The sequence below is a fragment of the Tachysurus vachellii genome, chromosome 18, assembly GCF_030014155.1.
Source record: "Tachysurus vachellii isolate PV-2020 chromosome 18, HZAU_Pvac_v1, whole genome shotgun sequence".
NCBI classification, from domain to species: Eukaryota; Metazoa; Chordata; class Actinopteri; order Siluriformes; family Bagridae; genus Tachysurus; species Tachysurus vachellii.
In genome coordinates, this window is record NC_083477.1 from 10469388 (window position 1) to 10497375 (window position 27988).

Consider the following 27988-nt stretch of genomic DNA (forward strand, 5'->3'; position numbering starts at 1 on the left):
AACCTTTTCACGAGTCTTTGTACGTTCTGTTTTCAACTCATATAATGAAATAAAATGAGAAAAATGCGATATGTACTTTTTTTTAAAGATTATATGTAGCACGTGAAACCCAAACCAAGTTCTCTGACACGCTGAGGTTTCCTTTAAGGACTCCGCCTTTTACAGTTACGGAAATTGACGTGTATTTGTCTTACCTCACGTTTATAAACAGCGTCAGACGTAAAAAACAAAAAAACAAAACAGCGTCAGATATCGTGTCACCTTCTAGATAAATAATACCTGTGTGACTGCGTGTTTGGATGGATATCTCATGAATGCTCTTAAAGTTAAAGAAAATGATGCAACACGGTGTTTGTTCAATACATAACTTTAATCAATAAAAAACAATAAAATGTAACTGAATATTTTTTGTAACATGTTTGTTGACAAGCAGAAGTAGACTGATAAACTGATACAGGTAAATATTTTAGGGAAAATTGTTATTTTGGGTGATCAAGATCATGGGCATATTCCCAAGGAACAATTATACACACACACACTCACACACACACACACACACACACACACACACACACACACACTCACTCACTCACTCACACACACACACACACACACACACTCACTCACTCACTCACACACACACACACGCACGCACGCACACACTCACAAACACACACACACACACACACTCACAGTCACACACACACACACGAGCTATTAATGACAGGTCTCAGCAAAGGGAGCTGATCTCACTCTTGCTGCAACCCCATTTGCAGCAGGCGTTAGAAAGTCCTACTACCACATCTCTGCCCTTCCTGCTGGAGGTGCGCAGGGCTTCCAGGACTTCATCGGAGATGATAGATCGGGCAGGTTGACTGAACGCAGAGACCTCCTGCTGTCCTCTGACCATTTCAAAAGGGACAGGCTCATTGTCACCCTGGAGGGAGAATTTTTGGGGAGAGGGCAGTACCAAGCCTTGTGCAGAATCTCTGATATCTGAGCCAAACAAGTCTACACTCAGGTCATCTGCAGACAAAGAATTGGTTAGAATCAGCACAAGTTTTAACACATTTATTATTAATCAGAGGGGCTTTACCAGTTATGTTAATTTGACCTAACTGGTTTTATGTCTTAAATTGAAAATGATAATATTCTAATTGTCACATCAACACCCTGGTGAAGAAGGCCGGCAGCATCTGTACCATCTGAGACGCTTAAGGGACTTCTGTGACACTTTAACTCTGGACTCGTTATACACTATAAACACTATTTACACACCATACTGCACCTGGACTTTAAGGACAATCTTTAAAAACCATACACATTTATGTATATGTATATTTATGTATATGTATGGACATTATTTTTCCAATTATATTTTAATATTTTATATAGTTTTTATACAGTTTATACTTTTTTATTTATCTATCTCCTATTGGTTTTGGTTTATTTTTTTATCCTAAATTGCATTCCTTTTTTTATGCTTATATACCAGACAGATGCAAAAAGCATTTCACTGCATGTTGTACCCTGTATGTATGTGTATGTAACAAATAAAATTTGATTTGAATTTGATTTGATATTAATCACGTTTTGGGATATCACATCAGATACAGTGCCCAATTCCAGTAAAGCACTAAGCACAGTGGAAACCAAGCTTAAAGATGATTCAGTTCACCTTTGAAGGTTTTATCAGATGTGTTAAACTTTACTGGATTTTTGGCTTGTTTATATAACATGATTAATAAGTGAACTTAGACTGGATTTAAATGTGTGTGTAACTTGTGCAAATGCCTTCTGATTCAGAATGAAAGAGGATGTAAGACTAGTTGAAGTGTCATGTCGCAGGATAAATGGAACTGGTACACATGATATTCCGTATTGAAAAAAAATATGAAAAAAGATGTTTTTCTCATGAACTCCTCATGGCCAATATGCCTAATACAGCAGTGAACTGAATTTTCTGCTCTGAGTAGTAATATTGTACATAACGATGCATGTATAGTGAAGTGTTTACCTGTGCTCATGATGGAGCGTCTCCAGCGTGAACCTCCACAGGTGAAGATGACTGCACGGATAAATTCACGACCACACAGTTTCACCCCATATGAAGGCCCGTCATATGCCCTCACTCCAGTCAATAGCAGACACACAGCCAATACTGCAGTTTTCCACATCATGGACTAGAGAATGTGAGAAGTTAAGGTTTAGAAATAAGTCTGTTATCAAATGCTGGTTGCTGTAGCTTTTTCCTGGGAGAAGAGTCTTTTGATTGCCAAAAATCCCAGATCTCCTTTATAAAGGAGTGTGACAGATACACAAGTATACACACACCCACATAGTGTTTGTTACACTGACCAACCTGACTGAAGAGTCATAGATAACCCGATGATACAAAACCAGAGACCTTTCCATAGACAAAGCAGTGACCTGAAAATGCATAATTAACCAACACCCAAAATGAAAAACAAAAGAATCTGTTGCAACAGATTAAAAAGGACATTTATGTACGTAAACAGACTTGTATTACATGGTCCCTGGCTTTTGACCCTACTCACTTCCCAACACAATTTGACATTACTATTTGCTGGCAGTTGCTCAGGTTTTATTTAAACTTTGGGACAGACAGACTTATACCTGAGTTATCATACACTAAACTATTAATAATGATAATAATAACAATACTACTACTACTACTACTACTACTAATAATAATAATAATGTCAAACAACAAATAGACATTATTGCCATTAAATAATAATCTCATCAAAAGTTTTTTTTCCATCCATCCATCCATCTTCTACCGCTTATCCAGGGCCGGGTCGCGGGGGCAGCAGTCTGAGCAGGGACACCCAGACTTCCCTCTCCCCAGACACTTCCTCCAGCTCCTCCGGGGGAATACCGAGGCGTTCCCAGGCCAGCCGAGAGACATAGTCCCTCCAGCGTGTCCTAGGTCTTCCCCGGGGCCTCCTCCCGGTTGGACATGCCCGGAACACCTCCCCAGGGAGGCGTCCAGGAGGCATCCGGAACAGATGCCCGAGCCACCTCAGCTGACTCCTCTCGATGTGGAGGAGCAGCGGCTCTACTCTGAGCTCCTCCCGAGTGACCGAGCTCCTCACCCTATCTCTAAGGGAGCGCCCAGCCACCCTGCGGAGGAAACTCATTTCGGCCGCCTGTATCCGGGATCTTGTCCTTTCGGTCATGACCCAAAGCTCATGACCATAGGTAAGGGTAGGAACGTAGATCGACTGGTAAATAGAGAGCTTCGCCTTGCGGCTCAGCTCTTTCTTCACCACAACAGACCGGTATATCGACCGCATCACTGCAGAAGATACACCGATCCGCCTGTCGATCTCCCGCTCCATCCTTCCCTCACTCGTGAACAAGACCCCAAGATACTTAAACTCCTCCACTTGAGGCAGGAGCTTTCCACCAACCCGAAGGGGACAAGCCACCCTTTTCCGGCTGAGAACCATGGCCTCGGACTTGGAGGTGCTGATTCTCATCCCTGCCGCTTCACACTCGGCTGCAAACCGTCCCAGTGCACGCTGAAGGTCCTGATTTGAAGAAGCCAACAGGACAACATCATCTGCAAAAAGCAGAGACGAAATCCCGTGGTCCCCAAACCGGACTCCCTCCGGCCCCTGACTGCGCCTAGAAATCCTGTCCATATAAATAATGAACAGGACCGGTGACAAAGGGCAGCCCTGCCGGAGTCCAACATGCACCGGGAACAAGTCTGACTTACTGCCGGCAATGCGAACCAAACTCCTGCTCCGGTCATATAGGGACCGAACAGCCCTTAGCAGAGGGCCCCGGACCCCATACTCCCAGAGCACCCCCCACAGATCACCACGAGGGACACAGTCGAATGCCTTCTCCAGATCCACAAAGCACATGTGGACTGGTTGGGCAAACTCCCATGAACCCTCCAGCAACCTGGTGAGGGTATAGAGATGGTCCAGTGTTCCACGACCGGGACGAAACCCACATTGTTCCTCCTGAATCCGAGGTTCGACTATCGGCCGAATTCTCCTCTCCAGTACCCTGGCATAGACTTTTCCGGGGAGGCTGAGGAGTGTGACCCCCTGTAGTTGGAACACACCCTCCGGTCCCCCTTCTTAAACAGAGGGACCACCACCCCAGTCTGCCAGTCCAGAGTCACTGTCCCCAGCCGCCACGCGATGTTGCAGAGGCGTGTCAACCAAGACAGCCCCACAACATCCAGAGACTTGAGGTACTCAGGGCGGATCTCATCCACCCCCGGTGCCTTGCCACTGAGGAGCTTCTCAACCACCTCAGTGACCTCAGCTTGGGGGATCGATGAGTCCTCAACTGAGCCCTCTGCCTCTGCTTCCTCAGTGGAAGACATGTCGGTGGGGTTGAGGAGATCCTCGAAGTACTCCTTCCACCGTCCGAGAATGTCCCCAGTGGAAGTCAGCAGATTCCCACTCTCACTGTAAACAGTGTGAGCAGGGCACTGCTTCCCCTTCCTGAGGCGCCGGACGGTTTGCCAGAATTTCTTCGAGGCCAACCTATAGTCCTTCTCCATGGCCTCACCGAACTCTTCCCAGACCCGAGTTTTTGCCTCTGCAACCACCCGGGCTGAAGCTCGCTTGGCCCTCCGGTACCTATCAGCTGCCTCCGGAGTCCCCCGAGCCAACCAGGCTCGATAGGACTCCTTCTTCAGCTTGACGGCATCCCTTACTTCCGGTGTCCACCACCGGGTTCGGGGATTGCCGCCACGACAGGCACCAGAGACCTTACGGCCACAGCTCCGCGCGGCCGCGTCGACAATGGAGGTGGAGAACATGGTCCACTCAGACTCAACGTCTCCAACCTCCCTCGGGATCTGGTTGAAGCTCTGCCGGAGGTGGGAGTTGAAGATCTCTCTGACCGGAGACTCTGCCAAACGTTCCCAGCGGACCCTCACAGTACGTTTGGGTCTGCCAAGTCTGTCCAACTTCCTCCCCGGCCATCGGATCCAACTCACCACCAGGTGGTGATCAGTTGACAGCTCCGCCCCTCTCTTTACCCGAGTGTCCAAGACATACGGCCGGAGGTCAGATGAAACAACCACAAAGTCGATCATCGACCTCCGACCTAGGGTGTCCTGATGCCATGTGTACTGATGGACACCCTTATGCTTGAACATGGTGTTCATTATGGACAAACTGTGACTAGCACAGAAGTCCAATAACAGAACACCACTCGGGTTCAGGTCGGGGGGGCCGTTCCTCCCAATCACGCCCCTCCAGGTGTCACTGTCGCTGCCCACGTGAGCGTTGAAGTCCCCCAGTAGAATGACGGAGTCCCCGGTCGGAGCACTTTCCAGCACCCCTCCCAGAGACTCCAAGAAGGTCGGGTACTCTACACTGCCATTTGGCCCGTAAGCACAAATAACAGTGAGAGACCTCTCCCCGACCCGAAGGCGTAGGGAAACGACCCTCTCGTTCACCGGGGTGAACTCCAACACATGGCTGCTGAGCTGGGGGGCTATGAGCAAGCCCACACCAGCCCGCCGCCTCTCACCGCGGGCAACTCCAGAGTAGTAGAGAGCCCAGCCTCTCTCAAGGAGTTGGGTTCCAGAGCCCAAGCCGTGCGTGGAGGTGAGCCCAACTATATCTAGTCGGTATCTCTCGACCTCCCGCACCAGCTCAGGCTCCTTCCCCCCCAGCGAGGTGACATTCCATGTCCCTAGAGCCAGATTCCGTGTCCGGGGATTGGGTCGCCGAGGCTCCCGCCTTCGACTGCCACCCAATCCACATTGCACCAGCCCCTTACGGTTTCTCCTGCAGGTGGTGGGCCCACAGGAGATCGGCCCCACGTCACTCTTTCGGGCTGTGCCCGGCCGGGCCCCATGGGGTAAGACCCGGCCACCAGGCGCTCGCATGCGAGCCCCAACCCCGGGCCTGGCTCCAGGGTGGGGCCCCGGTTGCGCCATACCGGGCGACGTCACGGACCTTGTTTTATTGTTCTTCATAAAGGGCTCTTGAACCGCTCTTTGTCTGGCCTGTCACCCAGGACCTGTTTGCCTTGGGAGACGCTACCAGGGGCAAAAAAGCCCCAGACAACATAGCTCCTAGGATCATTCAGGCACGCAAACCCCTCCACCACAATAAGGTGGCGGTTCAAGGAGGGGAAAGTTTTTTTTATTCTATGTAATTACATTGGATTGAAAGAGATGTACTTACAAAATTTAACTGAGAGGCATGCAGTGTGTATGGATTTATTTTCATTCTGTCCTATAACTTTATGGAAAAAGATTGCGTGAACAGACAAGTTCTAACATAGTAATCTAACACAGCAATACCAGCTACATATGTAGATAAATAGAGTAAAGTAACAGAGAAAAGCAAATATTATCACGTTTATCCTGATCTTCCTTATCAAGGTCCACACTATGTGATTCATTCCAGTGATGTGACAAGGATTGACTCAAACAGGTTCATTTCCAGTTACTGTTTTGGGCAGAAAAAGTTTTAAAGCATGAAAAATCATGTATTTATTAAGAAGAATGTTTGGGAATTCAAAACTGCACATACATATGCTGATGAGAAATAGTCATTCATTCATTCATTTCTTTCATTTTCTACCGCTTATCCGAACTACCTCGGGTCACGGGGAGCCTGTGCCTATCTCAGGCGTCTTCAGGCATCAAGGCAGGATACACCCTGGACTGAGTGCCAACCCATCGCAGGGCACACACACTCTCATTCACTCAGTCACACACTACGGACAATTTTCCAGAGATGCCAATCAACCTACCATGCATGTCTTTGGACCGGGGGAGGAAACCCCCGAGGCACGGGGAGAACATGCAAACAAGGCGGAGGCGGGAATCGAACCCCCAACCCTGGAGGTATGAGGCAAACGTGCTAACCACTAAGCCACCGTACCCCCCTGATGAGAAATATGAATTCCTGAATATCTGTAAAGCAACAAGATATTGTTTTGGTGGAATGTAAGTGCAAAATACACCAACTTTAACAGAAAACTTATTGGTCCTTATTTAGCACATGCTCGTTGAACAGCATCTGACAAGAGCATTGAAAAAGAACTTCACCTTTTTACTCAGTAAGGTGGGAAGCTCTAGCAAAATGTATTTTGTGCACAGTTACTTATTATAGTGAGGAGTAATGAAAATCAATTCTCTCTTCTAAATAATTCTGCTTGCTTCTCATTCACATTTCCTTGTTTTGTCTTATATCTCCTAGATATCTCAGACTGAGGACAGTGACTTCTGTGTCAGTCCCAAGCCCGGATAAATAGAGAATCGTCTATTTGAGAATAGTTCATGAGCCACACAATGAAGCTATGGGAAATAGTACTAGAAGCTAGGCTAAGAAAGGAAGTGGATATTTGTGAGCAGCAGTATGGCTTCATGCCCAGAAAGAGAACTACTGATGCAATTTTTGCTCTGAGAATGTTAATGGAGAAGTACAAAGATGGTCAGAAGGAGCTGCACCGCATCTTTGTGGGTTTAGAGAAAGCTTATGACAGGGTGCAGAAAGAGGAGCTATGGCACTGTATGAGGATATCAGGAGTGGCAAAGAAGTACGTCAGAGTAGTTCAGGATATGTAAAAGAGGAGTATGACACCAGTGGTTCAAGGATCTGCTTTGAGTCCCTTCTTGTTTGCTATTGTGATAGACAGGTTGACAGGTGAAGTCAGACAGGAATCTCCATGGACTGTGATGTTTGCGGATGACATTGTGATCTGTAGGGAGAGTAGAGAGCAGGTGGAGGAACACCTGGAAAGGTGGAGGTCTGTTCTGGAAAGAAGAGGAATGAAAGTCAGTCATAGTAAGGCAGAATACATGTGTATGAATGAGAGGGAGGGAAGTAGAACAGTGAGGTTACAGGGGTGTGAGGTTAAGGAGGTGCAGGAGTTTAAGTTTTTGGGATCAACCGTACAGTATGGAAATGAGGTGAAGAGGCGAGTGCAGGTGGGTTGGAGTGGATGGAGAAAAGTGGGGTGTTGTGTGACAGAAGAGTGACAGCAAGAATCAAAGCAAAGGTGTAGAAGACAATAGTGAGACCAGCTATGTATGGGGTAGAGACTGTAGCAGTGAGGAAAAGACATGAGATGGAGGTAGCAGAGATTAGGTTCTCTTTAGGAGTGAGGAGGATGGATAGGATTAGAAATGAGCACATCAGAGGGACAGCTCAGGCTGGCTGATTTGGGGACAAGTTCAGAGAGGCTAGATTGAGTTTGGACATGTACAAAGGAGGGAGAGTGGTTATATTGGTAGGATGTTGGAGATGGAGCTGCCAGGTAAGAGGTCAAAAGGAAGGCCAAAGAGGAGATAAATTAGTGCGAGAGTAGAGGATGCCAAGAATAGAGCTAGGTGGAAACAGAGGATTCACTGTGGTTACCCCTAACGGGAAAAGCCAACAGTAGAAGAAGAATAATGCATTTTTAGTTTAGCTCTTGTGCCTTATTTTAGCTGTTCCATTTTAGTTCAGCAGTTGTGTTTTTGTCTACCTATTGTGGTTTTAGTTTAGCTGTCATGTTGTTGGTGTTGGGTTTAGCTGTTATATTTTTAGCATTATGTTTGTTTACCAGATTCTTGGTCTGCTGTTGTTTTTGGTTTGTCACTGTGTTACGAGCCAATGTATTTGTCAGTCAACCACCAAATATCAACTAAACCTTCTCTTAAAAACCCAGATCCATAAACAAATAGACCCAATCCACATGGTTTTACCTGTTTTTTTTTTTTTTACTTTACTGAAGTCCTGGTGTGTGTTGCTCACTGAACCACAGCAGTGTGAGGTGAACGATGCTGGCCATCACAGGCCAGAAGGGGATGGGGTCGAGATCCACATGAGACGCAGAGAGCTTGACATTTTCAAAAGGCTCATTTTGCCTATCTTTTTATAAACACATAGCCAAAGGTCTCCAATTTCCCAAATGACAAGGGAATAACTAAATTTGTTATTAGCATGTTGATAATAGTACAAACAACATGACATTTTCAGGGACATTCACCAAAATATGCACAGCTTCACATTGTTTGCAGATGACACATGAGAGGGTGAGGCAGGGCAGACAAAACGTGTCTGTCAAAAAAAAAAAATCAGGCTCACATATAAAAGATTGTGTTTACATTTTGTAAGTTTTATTATCTTGAACATAAATATTTCCCCCCTCAACATTTCATTAACACCTGACAGGCTTTTTGCTCATTGCATGCATTTTGTGTAAGTTCTGAAGAGCAATTCCGAAGACCACTGAATAATGTCACGTTATGTTCACCAATATTTCTCTACTATAACGATTTTCGCACCTTCTGCCATTTTAAATCAACAGAACGTACACAAGCTCGTGCGCCTTTAAGGCTGTTCACAGCTATACAGCAAATTCGGACAAATAAGGAGATGCAAACAAGACTGACACGTTCTCTGAACCAATAGATGAGACACAACTTCGGCGTCGTGTCTCCATTTGGACCTATCAGTGATTACAAAGGGGGCGGGACGTGAGCGGGTGGGTAGCAACAGTTGCCCGGGTGAGGACGAAGCGCCATAGCCACGGTAGTCCTGGCGACAAGAGCCCAGCAACAAGAATCAACAACAACAGCCCGATTCATTGAAACGCTAAAAAATCAAACATAGCGGTGGAAAAAAATACTCGGATTAAAAGGTGAATATTTTTGCATACCAAATGACATTACGAACGAAAGGGAAACGATTATGGTTGTTGTGTTTTTTTTTTTTTTTAAAACCTAGACTGTGTATAATGTGTCAGTAGCCATTATTTGCACCAGCCCTGCTAAGTGATTGGCTCTAAAGGTGCACAGGGCTTAAGCGCAGGCTAGCGGCGACGCGAATCAACACTGCGCGCACAACGCAAAACTGCTGTCGGCCTCGTACTAGCTGCTCGTTGTTATGGCGATGCCAAACGCTACACTGATTGTACAAAATGGCGGGTTGTTAGCGAGAATACGCGAGTCTGCACATTGGGCTAGCTAACCAGCGCGAGATAGCAACCTCGGCTCACTCTCAGTAGCTCGGGAGCGTTGCTAGGTAGCCAGCCGCTGCAAATAAACGCCGTTGGCATAGCTACACCGTATCCACTGTTTCCGGCTAAAGGGGGAAAATGTTGCAACAAATCTATAATATATGTTATTCAAGTGGAAGTATACCGCTGTAACGCAGATGTGTTGCAAATATGCAATTTCCTGTTCATGTAGTAATATTCAGGTTCAGTCCCTTTGACATAAACGGTTGCACCGAACCGGTTTCACTTCACTTTCGCCTAAGAAACGTCCTTTCTATTAAATAGCCATGATATAAAGGACATTCACTTTAGTTAATAAAGGGAAGTGTTGTTGCCAAGGGGTTTGCTGTATAATATAAAAAAAAGTGTGTCTATGGAGACAGCGAAACTATAAATAGCAGAATAAGGAACTACCAGCCACTGGCATTTTCATGAGAGGTATATCAAGCTTTGAGAAACGCCTTCAGTGCTTCAGTTCTTAGCAGTGCAAGCTTGAAGTCTGAGCACAAAGAGATCATATTACTAGTAAACAGGACACCAAATCCTCTACCTGATATTCCTTTCTCCTTGGACAGGGCTTCTATATAATGGCTTTTAGGGGACGACCAGAGTGCAGGGATTTTCGGATACAGTGAGTGAGGCAGGAATACACTATGGATCCATCAACGCGCTTCATGCACGCACACATTCTCACACTCGTTCACTAGTTTAGAATAGCCAGTGTTTTTGGGAGGTGGGAGGAAACCAAAGAACCTGGAGAAAACTCAGGAGAACTAAGGGAAGACATCGATACCAGGACCCCGGAGCTGTGAAGCTAAAATTCTACCCGTTGCACCACCTGTCAATTTCTTTATCAGTCACAATCAACCTGTACTGAACTCACATTCTGATATTCTAGCTTCTGATTCAATTTTGAGATCATGTTTTGAGATGTTCTGTGTGATTTGCAGCGTGTCAGCCAGACGATCTCGATGGCAACTCCAGCTTATGTCGGGGAGCTGCAGCAGACCTCCCAGCCTCCAGCAGGTGCTGTAACTGTAACACCAGGCCAGCCTGTTGTTGTCACGACTGCAGCACCTCAGCAGTACCTGTCAGAGCTGCAAAATACCGTGACCTCTGTCTCAGCTTCGGCAACCTCCGGCCAGGTCACTCCTCCTCCTGCACAAACCCCACCCACACAAGTCCCACCCACACAGACTCAGTATGTCCCAGCTGAGATGCAGAATTCACCCACACAGTCCAGCAATGCCCAAAACACACCACAGTACATCGTTGTTACGGTTACAGGTGAGTTGAAGTGTTGCCTTAGATCGAACAAGATAAAAATCTGTACTGATATAAGCTACGTACACTGATGTACTAACTGTTGAATTACAGCTGTATTATAATAATAGGTACTGTGGGTTAAACTTTTATGTATGATGTAATGATGTAATAAAATGTGTATAATGGAAGCCTGTTATCTTTCTTTCTTTTTTTTGGTTATCCTGCTTTGAGCCACCTCTAAAATTTTTTTGTTTCTTTCTTCCTCCAGAGGGCTCCATCCATTCCAGTGACTCGGTTTCAGATTCCAGTCCTCCACCTGCAGTGGTACAGACCGGAGTTCCTACTCAGGTGGTGCAGCAGGTGCAGTCAGCCCAGCAGGTAAACACACACACACACACACACACACACACACACACACACACACACACACACAGTTAAAATGTAAGATTTGAAATTATTTAAAAAGAAATCATAGGATCCACAGTTTGCTCTGCATATATATGCTCAATCATTCTGTTAAAATAGATTTTTGTATTCTTCACAATACAAAACCACAAAGTCTGTCATCACTTCTTTACAGAATGTAGCATCATTTACATACTTATTCTGACATTGTTGCTGTTCGTTTATAAGGAAAATACATTCTATGTCCAGGATTTCTTAATTTTCTCACAACCGAAACAGAGCAAATTTCAGCTAGTCATATATTATAGTTTAAAAAAGGTTTTACTTTATCTGTACTTAAATTATGGTTACTAGTGCAACTGTAGGCACAAATAATCATTGATAATAAAATAAGCACAATTGAGTAATAGGATCCCACTAGTAGACAGGTTGAAAACTTGGGCTGGGCATCTAAAACCATATTTTCAACAATTTATATTTTGCTCTTAGTTTAGATCTTTTGACCTAGTCTGGTCCTGTTTCTGGGGTTTTAAATAAAAAAACAACAACAAATAAACATGTGACCAACACACGGCATGTTAGATAAAAACCTAAAGATTACAGTTTTAGAATTGCACACTTAAGATTGTCATGTATCAAAACAAACTATTATACAACTATGAAACCTACGATTATATCATCCTAAAGAACTGTACTTAAAATGTATAACTGCACACAAAGACATCACTTTAAACAGCATATATTTAATCTAAAATATCACTCATATGTGTACATTTATATTATGTGCTACATTTTTCTTTTTTATTAAGGGTGAATAATCATAGAGTCAACTGCATTATAATGGTCAGTGTATCTGCTATGTGCGTTGTCATAGAAACACCCGATTTACAGAGTCCAAGATGATGAACAGCGCTGATAGAATCTCTGAGTCGTTATCCTATAATTAATGTGATTTAGACACAGTAATGAACTAATATTTGGATGAAAATATGTACATCTCTCACTCACACACACACACACACACACACACACACACACACACACACACACACACACACACACAATGGGCCTCATTTATGAATATTTTAGTGAATTGCTTTTGTGGCCAAAACTGAATATAAATTCCTAGCAGACGGAAAAGCTGTTTTTCTTTGTGCTTGTGCATGTGTTGATCAATGCCTAATCAAATGCATTTGTGGCATGGCTGATTTAAATTTAGTCTCTAAAAGGCAAAACTCTCACAAAGAGATGGAATGACAAATGATCAGCCTCTCCAGCATTGTATGTGCTAATTCTTCCAGTAATGCATCTCAGCCACTGCAGTGAGTTGGTTACTATACACACAAATGTGCTAAAGGAATGGCTAATCTTATTTATACGTTTGTTTTGGATGGCGTTTTATTCTTATCTAATTTTGATTTTTTTTTATTCCTGTGTGTAATTGAAACAAAGAAGCTATTTAAACTTGTCCATATATAAAAGTGTAGAATCTCATACCAGTTATAAGATTTGAAATCTATCACTCAAGTCTCACTTAAAGGCTCTGAACATTTTTTCAGAAGTAAATGGATTTTCATGAATACCACATTTCTTTTGTAGATGCTCCTGTGAACAGTTTATGAATACATAATAAATGCGGTAGAATCCAGCTTGATAAATAGGGCGTAAAGCTTTTCACATTGGCTTGGCTGTGGTGGTTTTTTGACAATGTTGTTGACTCTGCACAGCCTTACGAAGGCTTGTTTGTTTCTCAAGAGAGTTCAGTTTCTCTGTATTTTGCCTGCAGAGGTCTGTGGTCCAAGCCATATCACAGCCTACCAAGACTGAACAGGGCACACACATGAACGTCACCAGCCTACAGCCTGTACACTTGACTCAGGAGGTGATCTCTCTCTCATGCACAAGCCTAATTTATTCTTTTGGCTCTCACTCATGAGCATGATTAAGAAAACATTCATACATGCATCATATAAGCATCTACATGCTTATAGACTGTCCAACATTTTTCTTAGTAACACATGACCCCTTAAAGTAGGTGTCAGAACTGTTATCTTAGCTTAGGCAGAGAAATGTGCAATCCTGCCATGTTTACTTCCAGATTCCTCATAGACAGCCAATGAGAGTGACAGAGAAACAGAGACAGAAATGGAAGGAGAACAGGGCAGATGTAGGAATGACAGAAGCAAGACACATAGCGGTATCTGTGGATGCCTACTCTCGGACTTTCCCATCTTAAACCTCAATCTGCCTGTGGATTTGCCCTCATGTGCCCTCCCGATTCCTGTCCTTGCTCTGGGCTGTGAGCCAGAACAGCTGCTCTACACTGACATCCCACAGCCACTGCTGCACAAGCCCTGCCTTTTTAAGGTGGTTCCTGACAATAGAGTAGGTGTCTGTAACAGAAAGAGCTACAACGGTTATAGTTTTTCTGATCCTAGTATATGTAGTCTCGAGGTAAGAATGTTCCTCTAATGAGAGGTTTTGAAAATGCATAGAAAGAGGAAGAAAGCAGCAAAGAAGGAAGTGAGAAAGTTCTTACTTTGAGCAGGATTTCTAATATCAGTGTGTGTTTGTATGTGTGTCTGTGTGTTCTCATGGACACATGAATGTGCAACAGCTGCAGCAGGTTCCAGTGCAGCATGTGTACACTAACCAAGTGCAGTATGTGGAGGCAGGAGACACAAGCTACACTACCAGCACCATGTAAGTTCAAGTGCTGACTGTACACACATGGTCTTTTCAAATGACACCCTATCAAAAATGAAAAGGTGTAATTAATGAACTGATAAAGGTTTTATGGTTTACTTTTTTTTGAAAGATATCACTCAAAAATCCTGATTGGCAAAAATGCCTGGTAGAAAAACGGTAATTTCTTTATTTCAGGCTTACATTTTTTTCTAACCTGAAAATGATCTCCACCTCCAGCTGAAACAGAGCCTGCTAAACGCAGACATTTTGCTTTGTTTAAGGCTAATTTATACTTCACAGTAGTAACATGTTTTGCATGGGTGTTGCAATGCCAGGTTTCGCCAGCACATTTTCAAAACTTCAACAACGTTTTTCGTACTTTTTTCCCTAGAAATACCAACATATTTCCATGTCATCTAGCTACCAAATATGTCAACACATTTACAATTAGACCTATATTGATCTTTCTGGTTTTCAATACATTCTAACTTGTTAACATTGTGACACTGCCCTCTACTGGATATGTTCGTGTTACACGTGATTATGTTACGAAGATGTTGAGGTAGTAATCAGACGTTAACTCTAGAGGAACTAGTCATGTATATTTTCAGCAAACGGTTTGGGGTCAGCTGCATGGAGGCTTAAGGTTTTTTATTTCAATTGTAAATTGTCTCCCAAAAAGCTTATTTTTACAAATTGCAGATTTTGAAAAAAAATTGTGGATAATAATAATAATAATAACAACAACAATTCTTTGCTTATTACCTCTTCTTAGACGTTCTGGCAGTTTTGTGTACACCGACAGTCCCTTGTACACTCAAACCAGTGGTGCTCAGTATTACGAAAGCACCAGTGTGAGTGTCTCCGCCTCCCAGGCTGCATCTCCTGTGAATACGGGCTTTGTGACAGGGACGGGGCAAATTGTGACCAGTGCCACACCTGGTACAGGTGGTGGAGCCACAGCAGTAATCGCAGTGTCAGGGACGGCCGCTAATGGCTCTGGGGATGGAGGAGGTGGGGCTAATGGGAGCAGTGGTAGCTACGTGATTCAGGGAGGCTACATGCTCAGCAGCGGCGGGGCCACTAGCAGCAGCACCAGTGGAAACGGCCAGAGTTACTCACAAAATGCTCGCGTCTCCCCAGCCACCGTGAGTATTAGCGAGGGAGAGGAGAATAGCGTGCCGTCTGCAGACAAAAAGGTATGACCGCAGAAAGAATTCACAAAGGAGAAGAGTGGAGGCCATCCGCTCGACTACACCTGTCACTCACTTCTCCACCTTCACCTTTACCAGTATCAGAACGATGATGTGCTCATCGTTCCCTTTCACGCATCAGAGAGCACAGTCAAAGAGCAGATGGAGTCAGTAAGTCGCCACTGAACCTCTGCCATGAATGGAAAAATTGACTGCAGTTATCAAACCTGTTAAGTTTACTACAGAGAAACAGACTCTGAATACATGAAATATGCATCAATTTAAATGTATCCTACAACAGCACTAGCACAGATTTCCTTCTTTCACTGTGCTGTCATGTTCATCAAAATCCAATATAGAATTTAGTCATAACTTCATCACGTTTCATATCATAATTTGCATGAGCGAAGAGAATCACCTTTAATATTCATATTCACTCAAAAGGCCTTCAAACACAGCTGTTAGGAAAACCACACAAAGCCACAGGCATCTCATTGGTTACATGTTGTTGCATACCCATATTGTATGCGACGGCACGCTGAAAGATATGACTGATATGCATGTGTGTGTGTGTGTGTGTGTGTGTGTTTGTATATATATATATGCATATATATACACACATATATATGTGTGTGTATGTGTGTGTACATGATGTCATGTAACTGCACTGGTATATAAATAGCACGGGATGGTGTAACTGTATGAATTAAAATTTGAATTGCATATAAATTCATATATGATCACTTGGGTCTCACATATCATGTCATTTGGACATATCTCTGTCAGCATGTGTATGCATGAGTGGGAAAGTGCATGTGAACATGTCTGTACACTGTGTGTCCTGTCCTTGTCTGTGTGTGTGCGTCAGGTCAACCCTGGGCTCTCTGTCTGAGTGTGTGTGGGGCTGTGTGTGTGTCTTATCCTTGCAGCTGTCCTCTGGCCCTCAGGTGCAGTGGTTGTTGGATAATTATGAAACGGCGGAGGGTGTGAGCTTGCCGCGCTCCACTCTCTACTGCCACTACCTGCTGCACTGCCAGGAGCAGAAGCTAGAACCTGTCAATGCCGCCTCCTTCGGAAAACTCATCCGCTCTGTCTTCATGGGCCTGAGGACGAGGCGCCTGGGTACTCGGTAAAAAAAAAAAAGAGCATAGACGATCCATAAACAGCTAATACTCACACCCCCTCTACAGACATGTATACAACAGCAGACACATATCTGCTTTGTTTTTAGAGGGAACTCGAAATATCACTATTATGGGCTGAGGATTAAAGCTAGCTCCTCTCTGCTCCGGCTGATGGAGGATCAACAGCACCTGGCAATGAGGCAGCAGCCCTTTTCCCAAAAACAGAGGTAATCTAATCTAATCTAATCCTCAATTCTCTACATTACATGAGAAAATACAGGCCTTGGATGTTGCATGTTGGATTCATGTTGTATAACTTATTAGACTCAGATCGAAAATGTGAGTAAGGATGCAGGTGCAGAGGCTCTTCAAAAGACCCCACACACAAAATAAACCCCCTTTACAGTTCAGATCAGTGCTTCTAAGTACAGGAAAACACAGTGTTTAATGTAAACAATCGGGGCAATAACAAAACTCAGAAATTACATTTTTGTTAAACATACAGTAAATCCTCCCCATACAATACCAATACTAATATCTATTAAATCTCATACCTTAAAATCTAAAAAATCCTCCACCTCACTGGTTTTTCAACCACATTATTCATAACCCAAAGGTAAATGACTAACAATACAATAAATAAATAAAATGAGTTGATGTGCATATAATTAAAATTTAAAAAGCAGAAAATCCAAGCAGAAATGCATGCAGGATTAAAAAGTTTTTATAGCTTATGGCTGTTTTTATTTTTATTTTTTATCATCAGTCAATTACCCCTAATGTCATAACTGCTTAGGTTGAAGCCAGTACAGAAGATGGAAGGAATGACCAATGGGATGTCATCAGGGGCGGGACAACAGCAGCAACAACAGACTTCAGGGCTTTCTGACATCAGTGCCCAGGTTCAACAGTACCAGCAATTCCTAGGTAAGAACATATCTAGTATCAGTTCAGAATCAGACTGGCCATCACTTGGGTACTATCAAATTATACGATCATGTTTGGACCATCTGTATTCATGTATACACACTCAATTAGAGTCTGGAAAGGCCCAATCGAATGTGGAAGAGTTTGTACAACTGTCCATGAGCTAATTTTTTGTAAAATGGCAAAGAATTCTGGAGATAATATGTAACAGTGTTGAATTTAAGGACAAGAGTTGAGGGCAAGGCAAATGAATGAACTCAGATTTTTTGATGGATTTCCTGTGTTCCTGTGTGTGAAGATGCATCCCGTGCTCTCCCAGAGTTTCCTGAAATTGACTTGCAGGGCAAACCTTTGCCAGAGGGCATTGAGCTGGAACACATTAAGAGCTTTCAGCTACTCTACAGAGAGCACTGCGAGGTAACCCAGCGATCTGTATTTCTCCAGTCTGCATCTGTATCTGAACGAGAGTCAGAACCATTTATAGTCCAGTCTTTATATAAAATTTGATCTTTATTTGTAGATTGTATTTGAAATATAAGCAGCGCAGACTGTTGTGTGTATGTGGGCTGCTTTCTGTCTTCCCTCAGGCCATTCTGGATGTCATGGTGAACCTGCAGTTCACACTGGTGGAGACACTGTGGAAAACCTTCTGGAGGTTTAGCGAGAGCCAGGCAGGAGACCCGGCCACACTGTCTGTGTGAGTAATGACACACTCTGATGCGTCATGCCACGTTTTAAGGTGAAACATGTAGGTAGAAGAAGTCCTGTGGCTAAAGTGCCTGAAATGTAGAAACATTTATAATGCATTTATCAGTCTAGCTTGGCCAAACAATCCAGATGCTCAAAGTGGGAATCTGTAGGAGAGTTCTACCAGATATAGCTTTGGGAGAAAAACTGGTGGAAGCAGCTTGTTCTTTTTTTTTTTTTTTCTATAGTCATGATGAATCAGAGAAGCGGTTGCCCAAATCATGTCTGGTGCTGCTGTGCAAGTATGAGCCAGCGCTGCGCTGGAGCCGTGACTGCGACAACACTCTGTACCAGGGCCTGGTGGAGATCCTCATCCCAGATGTACTGAGACCCATACCCAGTGAGTCCTCTCACTCGTCCTCTATCACAGGATAGCACAGGATACCACGCTGCTGATGAATAAAACTGTTGTTGCATGCATGCCCATGTCAGCCATTCTTGAGCATAAAAACACTGTAACATCTTAGACATTAAATGCAGAAGGAATTGCACTCTTGTATCACAAGTATAGTCCAGTCTTTTATCATTCTTTATACAACCCCTGGCAAAAAGTATGGAATCACCCCTCTCAGAAGATGTTCATTCAAATGTTTAATTGTGTAGAAAAAAAAAACAAGCACATATATGCCACAAAACAAATTTCACTCAACAATCCAAACTTCTGGCTGTATAAAACGCTTAAAAAAAAACAAAGAAAGATAACTATAGTCAATTACAACTGTTTTTACAGATCAAACAGAGGAAAAAAATATGGAATCACACAAATCTGAGGAAAATTATATGGAATTACCATGCACTTTGCATTTGTAAAACAAACACCTCTATCTGATTACAACTGCTAATTAGTCTGCAGTTAAAAAAGAGTGCTTGCACACATTAGTGATGTGTTGAACAAAGATGATTGACAAAACTCATGGCTCCAACACCAGAGTGTCAGCGAACGCGGGATAAAAACGGACCCAAATGCAGGACAGCTTAACAGAAACGGGATTTAATAAATAAAAAAAAAACACAAAACAGGACACAGACAAAACCAGACATGAAGACAAGAGGATTCCGCGCTGCACAATGCAACGCGGCTCAACTAAATAATACAAATAATCAATAAACATGAGGGACAGGTGTGCAGAGGCGGGGCGGAAAAGACAAGGGCGGGGCAGACACGTGAACGTGAAACAAACAAAAGGCACATGGCCAAAGTCCAGGCAGAGTCCTGACACAGAGATGTCAGTTGAAACAAAGGAGAGGATTATCAAACTTCTCGAAGAAGGTAAATCTTCACGGAATGTTGCAAAAGATGTTGGTTGTTCCCAGTCAGCTGTGTCTAAAGTCTGGACCAAGTACAAATCAAATGGAAAGGTTGTAAAAGTGAAGCGTACTGGTAGACCAAGAAAGACATCAAAGCGCCAAGACAGAAAACTTAAAGCAATATGCCTTGAATACAGAAAATGCACAACAAAACAAATGAGGAACAAATGGGCAGAAAGTGGAGTCAATGTCTGTGACCGGACTGTAAGAAATCGCCTAAAAGAACTGCGATTTACATACAGAAAAGCCAAAGGAAAATCATCATTAACATCTAAACAGAAAAAACAAAGTTTCAGTGGGCTAAAGAAAGACAATCTTGGACTGTGGATGACTGGATGAGAGTTATATTCAGTGGTGAATCACGAATCTGCATTGGGCAGGGTGATGATGCTGGAACTTTTGTTTGGTGCCGGTCCAATGAAATTTATAAAGACAACTGCCTGAAGAAAACATGCAAATTTCCACAATCATTAATGATATGGGGTTGTACTGTATGTCAGGTAAAGGTATGGGAGAGATGACAGTCATTACATCTTCTATAAATGCACAAGTTTATGTTGAGATTTTGGACACTTTCTTATTCCATCAATTGAAAGGATGTTTGGTGATGGTAGCATCATTTTTCAGGATGATAATGCATCGTGCCATAGGGCAAAATCTGTGAAAACATTCCTACAGGAAAGACATATAATGTCAATGGCATGGCCTGCAAATAGTCCGGACCTCAGTCCAATTGAAAATCTGTGGTGGAAATTAAAGAAAATGGTCCACGACACGGCTCCAACCTGCAAAGCTGAGCTGGCAACTGCAATAAGACAAAGCTGGAGACAGATTGATGAAGTATACTGTTTGTCATTAGTTAATTCCATGCCTCAGAGAATTCAAGCTGTTATAAAAGCCAGAGGTGGTGCAACAAAGTACTAGTAGTGTTTTTATTTGTGATTCCATATAATTTTCCTCAGATTTGTGTGATTCCGTATTTTTTTGTCCTCTGTTTGATCTGTAAAAACAGTTGTAATTGACTATAGTTATCTTTCTTTGCTTTTTTTTTTAAGTGTTTTATACAGCCAGAAAGTGTTTTATACAGCCAGAAGTTTGGATTGTTGAGTGATAATTTGTTTTGTGGCATATATGTGCTTGTTTTTTTTTTCTACACAATTAAACATTTGAATGAACATCTTCTGAGAGGGGTGATTCCATACTTTTTGCCAGGGGTTGTAATATCAGCTTCTGTAACATGGATTTGACACACTACATTTAAAGAATAAGACGTAATAAAACTATTCTCGGGAGTACCGTCAATAATATATCTTGAAAACCAATCAGCCAGAAAACCAACCAGTCTATAACAAAAACAGAGCGATTTTGCAAAGGGGAGTTTGTTTTCCTTGTTCACTGCTATAAAATTTGTGATTACCATGGAGAATAAGAGAAAGACTTATTAGTAGTTTTATCCAACTTTTAAGCACTAGAGCAATACAGTAAGCTTTCCCTGATATTCTTTATAATCTGTATGTGTTCAGGTGGAATTTGAGACAAATCTGTGATCAATTTGGGTTTCATAAACTCAGATTCTCTCTGAAGTAGTCCCATTAATGAAAGGATGACATTTAGATTTAGAGTTTAAATTACAAACCACATGGACAGACGTATTCATCATTCATTCATTCATTTTTTATTTATTTATTTTTATTTATTTATTTATTTATTTTTTACAAAAGATGTATCCTAGTGGTTAAGGTAGGACTGTTGGAACCGGAAAATTATGAGTTTAAGTCCCAGGTCCTGGTTGCTCTGGATAAGGTCGTCTGCCAAATGCTGTACATGTACAAAAAAATTGCTTTTGTATTGACCTTCACCATACAACCCATAAACATCCTTTTTTCAAGGCTCCGTAGGTGCAAATGCCAAACAAATCCATTCTCCACTTTTCAAAAATAACAGATTTAACATACTTCTCTCTCCAGGTGCCTTAACTCAAGCCATTCGAAACTTTGCCAAGAGTCTGGAGAGCTGGCTGACTAACGCCATGATGAACATTCCTGAGGAGATGGTCCGCATCAAAGTGAGACGACTTTATAATAATTACTAAAATAAATGAATGCTGTACTAATTGATAGCTGACTTTTAAACAAACCCAAAGGTTGAAGGGAAAGTATTTTTTGAACAGCTGCTCTTCCATTTCTTTGAGCCCCAGCAGAAAGATATCGACATTTTGTTTTGATTAATTTTTCACCGTGTTGATTTTTTTCCCTCTGTGTTTGTAGGTGACATGTGCGAATGCGTTTGCTCAGACGCTGCGTAGGTATACCTCTCTAAACCACCTGGCCCAGGCTGCTCGTGCTGTGCTGCAGAACACCGCGCAGATCAACCAGATGCTCAGCGACCTCAACCGAGTCGACTTTGCAAACGTGCAGGTCTGTGTGTGGGGTCTTGTTGTCCCTGTGTGGGAGAGACTCTCGAGTGCTCTGTGGGCTGTTTGAAACTGATAGTGTGTGAAATGCAGCATGTTTTCCATTTGCTCTATATGTTATGTAATATACTGAATAATAAATTACAAACCACATGGACAAGTATTTATCAGAAGCTTTTAGCATAAAGTTCCCCAAACACCTACTGGTGCACTGATTGTCCCAACATTTGCTCTTAAACTTCTGTTGTCTTACTTGTGAACCATAAACTGGTTTTCTGTTGTTTTTTCACTACATGGAAATTGCCTTATTGGTTATCGTTCTTACATTTCAGATATAATAGATTACAAAAACGGAAAATATGCAAATACAGAAAATTCTTTAGAAAAAATGTGCACAAATTTGTTTACTGATAAGGAATAAAACACAACAGAGAGTGGATGTGATATTTATCCGTTTTCTGTACCACTTATCCAACACAGGGAACCTGGAGTCTATCCCAGGGCACAAGGCAGGTGACCCTCTGGACAAATTCAGACACCCAATCACACACTATGGGCAAATTACAGATGGCCTATAATCAGACCTTAATGTCTATAATTCATGCCTATGATTTAGATCTGCCTATAAGGTGTTTCTTTGGAGGACCTCAGAAGCCACTGTGTCCAACCGCAGAAGCCACTGTGTCCCCTGGATCTGGTATAAGAAGATTAAAACACACTGTTATAAGATGATAAACAAAGGTGGTATGGTTTTGTTAGGGCACTTTCTACCCTTGATTATTTTCCAATAACAGTAAACAATAAACACTGTAAACCAAAGAAGTGTTTTGTTCCTCTTATACCACAATGTCTGGAAAACTTACCCGATTGTTACAAAACGTTGCCAATGGAGACTCCTTCCAAAAATAAATAAATAACTGTCTCCTAACAGAAAACCTCACCGTATTAAAAATCCCCCATACTCCAATCCCTGAGCAAGCTGAGCACATCAACTTTAAAAGTAGAATCAACAACTTTTGCCCACTTAGTAACTGAGCAGTCAATAGCAGTGTGGTATACAGATTTCTATTCCCTATGCTCTCCTACATGACATATTATTTGTTAAAACGTATAGGGAATTGGATGTAGTCATTGAGTGTGTGAAGAATGTTAATCTGGATCTGTTTCTCTGTCCTTAGGGAACTTTTTAAATGGTAACAGACCAGAACATAGAAAGTCTGCAATGAGTTGCATGCCACAAGAGTACTGCTTACCAATCATTGTCTAATCTCTAGATAACACTTTGTGACTTCCGCCCTAAGGTGTGAGGTGCCTAGAGGTGATCTCTTGTAATGAGTTGTTATGTGTTGTCTTGTGGGAAAGTGTGAGTGCAGTATGACAGGTGACTAGTCTGCCTTTATGAGAGTGATAAGAGATGTAGAGCTTTTCACTGTGTTTTTGGTCCCATAAGTGTTTTCTGAGATGCTCTTTTAACCATGTGTCAATATTGAATGTTACACAGATATACAGAGCATTACACACACACACACAAACACGTTCTGTTGGTCTCTTTCTCTGTGCAGGAGCAGGCCTCTTGGGTGTGTAGGTGTGAGGACCGTGTGGTGCAACGGTTAGAGCAAGACTTTAAACTCACCCTGCAGCAGCAGAATTCACTGGAGCAGTGGGCTGCCTGGTTGGATGGTGTCGTCTCCCAGGTCCTAAAGCCGTACCAGGCCAGCCCGGCCTTCCCTAAAGCTGCTAAACTCTTTCTGCTTAGATGGAGCTTCTACAGGTGAGCCGTCCTTCAGCTCCCATGCTGTAAAGCAAGGAGTTTAGTGTCTCCAGTCGATGACTTCTTATTTACACCTTCCATTTACATTTCTGGTATTTAGCAGACTCCCTTATCCAGAGTGACTTACAATTTATTTCAATTTATACAGCTGAGCAATTGAGGGTTACATGGCCTTGCTCAGGGTAGCATGGTGGACCAGGGATTTGAACTCTTTACCTTTCGATCAGTAATCCAACACATTAACCACTAGGCTACCACATCCCATTTCATGTACCATTTTTTCATGATAAGCAAGATAAACTGACCTAAATGTTCAAAGAAAAGTTGTTTTATGTTTTTGCATAATTTCCATAATGACTGTATTTGAAATTTTGTGCCATCATGATGGCTGCATCTTCGATTAAGCGCTCACGTATAATGACTTAATAAGATACAGGATCAACGTGATCAGCCAGAACACCTACAATGCTCTTTTTCTTGAGCTGTAGTGGAAGGATGGAGCAACATTCTTCCTCAGGTGGTGTTGTGATGATAATGTGTATGGCTGTGTATTGGGGCTTTTTGAACACCTTCCGGAGTAAAAGAATTCCCAGAACACTGTTATGATCTCAGCACTGATTTAATTTTTAATGGATTTTAAGAACAGGGACACTATGGATCTTTACACACATTTTTACTAGGTTTCTTATTATAGTAATAACAGTAGTAGCTCTCATAATGTTTTTTTATTCCTGAATGCTCCACACATCCAGCACTTACTGGTTTTTATTATATATATATATATATATATATATATATATATATATATATATATATATATATATATATATATATATATATATATATATATATATGTATAATATTTATACTGATGTTTAGTTATTGATTTTAGATTTTTATAGTCTTACAACTGAGATAAATAAATTGGCATTATGGCTTTGGTAGTAGTTAATAGTAACCTCCATCACTGATGTATGATTTAAAAAAAAGAAACACGGCATGGTTATAGCTTCTGGACCGCAACATTTTGAGAACCATGGCTTTAAGGGGTCACATGGATACAAAACAAGACAGCAAATTTGATTAGTCAGCTCTTTTAACGAGTAGTTGTGAGAGTAAGGAATGGATGATGGCAGTTTATTGGTTTCTGGAAATAATATAGTAATATTACTATAATAAGATAGTTATAATACTATATACTTTACTTCTTTCTTTATCTCTCTCTCTCACTCTGCAGCTCTATGGTAATCAGAGATCTCACACTGCGCAGTGCAGCCAGTTTTGGCTCCTTTCATCTCATCCGCCTGCTGTATGATGAGTATATGTATTACCTAATAGAGCACAGAGTTGCTCAGGCCAAAGGGGAGACCCCTATTGCAGTCATGGGAGAGGTATACACACACACACACACACACACACACACACACACACACACACACACACACACACACACACACACACACACAATCATGTATGTGTCATCATGCACAGAATGAGAAAGCACGATCACGTTTACTGTAAAGGAAAATTGTAGCAAAAGGTTATCACAGTTTGGTTTTGAGTTTAAGCCTTTTTTTGTTCTTCTTTTTTTAATTGTAGTTTGCCAGCCTTGGTCGTAGTCTTAACACACTGGATCCTGATAAAGGTAATCTGCTTTGATAGCACTATCTCTCTCTCTCTCTCTCTCTCTCTCTCTCTCTCTCTCTCACTCTCTCACACACACACACACAGTTATTACACAGAATACAGGATATTCTAGTGTAAAGGGAAGTTTGAGAAGCATTCTCAGTTGTACTGAAAGCACCTCGGGTGTAGGTTTGCTACCAGTTAGTAAAAGAAAAATTCACTATTCTTATTTGATAGAGATTATTAGCATTATATTAAATAATAAAACGGAAAGAAAAAAAATCATAATATGAGATATTAAAAATAAATAATAACTGACTAAAATATATGCAATCACATATTCTTTATATCTTTTTAGAATCTTTTTTTTAACTTTATTTATTTTTGTAATTGACCTGAATACAACTGCATTGTAAGAGTCTTTTAACGTGTATTTTATTTCCTTATAAAAACCTTCTGAGAGACAGCAGAGAAGTAAGTGTGGAGCGATTCAATCTACTGTTTCTTCGTGTGAATGGTTTTCTGTAGAATGATCAACTTACATTTTTATACTCAAACTCTGCTCAATGTATCTCAGAAGTCTTGTTGGGAAACCAGTTCATTCATGTTCTCACACAAAGTTGCTTTTAGGGCCATTACTGCTGTTCAGCATTTTTTTCTCATGGACTTTTAGAATTTTAAGTCGCAACATTGTAATTGTGAAGGAAAGCTGAAAAGTTGTAAATTCACTCGCACACACACACACACACACACACACACACACACACACACACACACACACACACACACACACACTTACCGGCTCTTTCTCTGTCACATCTACAGTTGTAACCATTCCTTTGTGTGTGTTTGTCAGAAGAGGAGGATGAGGAGGAAGAGGAGAGTGATGATGAGTGTCAGGAATTGTCTCTGCCTGCTGATGGATCCGCTCTCGGTGACGAGTCTCTGGAGCCTCCGGCTAAGCTCGCCCGAACTGACCAGAGAGTTCTCTTTAGCAACACAGAGAACTGAGAACACACATTCCACCACACACACACACACACACACACACACACACACACACACACACACACACACACACACACACACACACACAAATGTTCATTATGGACACATAGTGAAAACATGCTGCAGTTCACATAACTCTGTTCACATACAGTATACTTACAAACACTTATACACTGAAACACACACACTCTCACACTTACACACTTGTTTTTTTCTTTTTTTAAACCAATCTCTGTCAACGATATCTGTGGCTTAGGTGTGATTAACGACAATCCTTGGCACATTTCCTTCAACTGAGAAAAAAAGAATAAGAGAGAACCTGTGCACTTGAAACTCGCTCATAATGGAAGCCTCAAGGCAAAAAGAAACAACAAAAAAACTCATGAAATTGTATAAACATTTATAAGTTGCACCATTCACTTCCCATAGGCCTCCAGTATAAGTGGGTTTTTAAGTGTGTTTATGTTCTTTTATGTTCTGTCAGTACATTAAACATTGCCAAGCTGATTCTCATGAAGTGTAATCACATGTACGCTACAGGTGTATAGTGATCTGACTGAAAAACTCTGCAGTCATACTCCCGGAGTGAGACACGATCCCTGGCATGATTTCAACGTGACGGGGCGTGATGGTGAGCTGTATGAGAATCCAGACTGATGTGAAAAGAAACACACTTCCATGCGAGAAGGTGTGCATCAGTCAGTCAGAGCTACAATGTGAAAACATGGTGGAGATGATTTTGCTTTGCGCCCAAAAAGCATGGACAATAAAACACTGGAGATTAGTTTGTGGACAGAATGGAGCCACTGACCCACGTGAGCTTCTGTCTATCAAACTCCTGCCGCCCATGAGGCTAAAAACGGGCGGACGTAGGTGCCAGCAGAACGACTGTAAACACGTATGTGCGTGTGTATGCGTGCGTGTGTGTGAGCGTGCAGTGTATTTCCTGCAGTGACCCCGCTGTGTGTCGTCTGTGTGCGTTTGTGAGTGGACCGGGGCCTTCCTGCCGTGCTGATTTGAGTGAACATGTTACTTTTATGTGTGAATGTGTGTGTGTGTGTATATGTGTGTATGTTGTTCAGAAGAAATGATAATAGTTGTTTTTGTTGGTGGATATTTTTTCATGCATCCATTCTCATTATTTTGTCATTCTTGTTGCCTTTATTGTACACTACCGTGTGTTACATACCAAGTTAAGATTCAGTTTAAAACCTAAAGAGAGTTCCTGTTAGTTTTTAATTCTCTTCAGTCCCTTTCTCTGAATCCTGCCTTATGTTTTTTTCTTTTTCTTTTTCATTTTTTTGACTTGACTTTTTGCACTTTTTTGTTGTTTGGTTTTGGTGTCACATTCCAGACTTGGTATAGGATTGATAGTATCTGTGTCGTCTAACTAGAGTCACAAAGTGGAGCTCTTCTCTGTGTTAGACTGGTGATTTGCACTGTTTTGTGCACATTTAATGGTATATTGCATATGTGTATTCAACCACTTTTGAAATTTTTTTAAAAAACG

The 27988-nt window shown here is 42.1% G+C and overlaps 2 protein-coding genes across 4 annotated transcripts; one reads left to right on the forward strand and one right to left on the reverse strand.

Annotated features, from left to right (window-relative positions):
- Positions 1–730: 730 nt before the first annotated feature.
- On the reverse strand, positions 731–2180 carry rln3a (relaxin 3a). The gene is made up of 2 exons (XM_060892762.1): positions 2018–2180; positions 731–1026 (listed from the first exon to the last, which is right to left on the reverse strand). Exons 1-2 carry the CDS (start codon positions 2178–2180, stop codon positions 731–733), a joined length of 459 nt encoding a protein of 152 aa, XP_060748745.1.
- Positions 2181–9495: 7315 nt separating this feature from the next.
- Positions 9496–27973, forward strand: rfx1a (regulatory factor X, 1a (influences HLA class II expression)). Of its 3 annotated transcripts, none has more exons than XM_060892159.1 (18): positions 9496–9645; positions 10953–11289; positions 11537–11646; positions 13460–13555; positions 14291–14376; positions 15137–15509; positions 16484–16683; positions 16786–16905; positions 17475–17605; positions 17904–18022; positions 18193–18302; positions 18541–18692; positions 21628–21725; positions 21928–22077; positions 23636–23844; positions 25082–25235; positions 25444–25489; positions 26327–27973. In XM_060892159.1, the coding sequence occupies exons 2-18, from the start codon at positions 10974–10976 to the stop codon at positions 26479–26481; spliced, it is 2625 nt and encodes an 874-aa protein (XP_060748142.1). In that variant the 5' UTR covers positions 9496–9645; positions 10953–10973; the 3' UTR covers positions 26482–27973. The 3 variants fall into 3 exon arrangements, with proteins under 3 accessions (XP_060748142.1, XP_060748143.1, XP_060748145.1); XM_060892160.1 differs by having other exon boundaries at positions 16502–16683; XM_060892162.1 differs by lacking the exon at positions 13460–13555.
- The last annotated feature ends 15 nt before the right edge of the window (positions 27974–27988 follow it).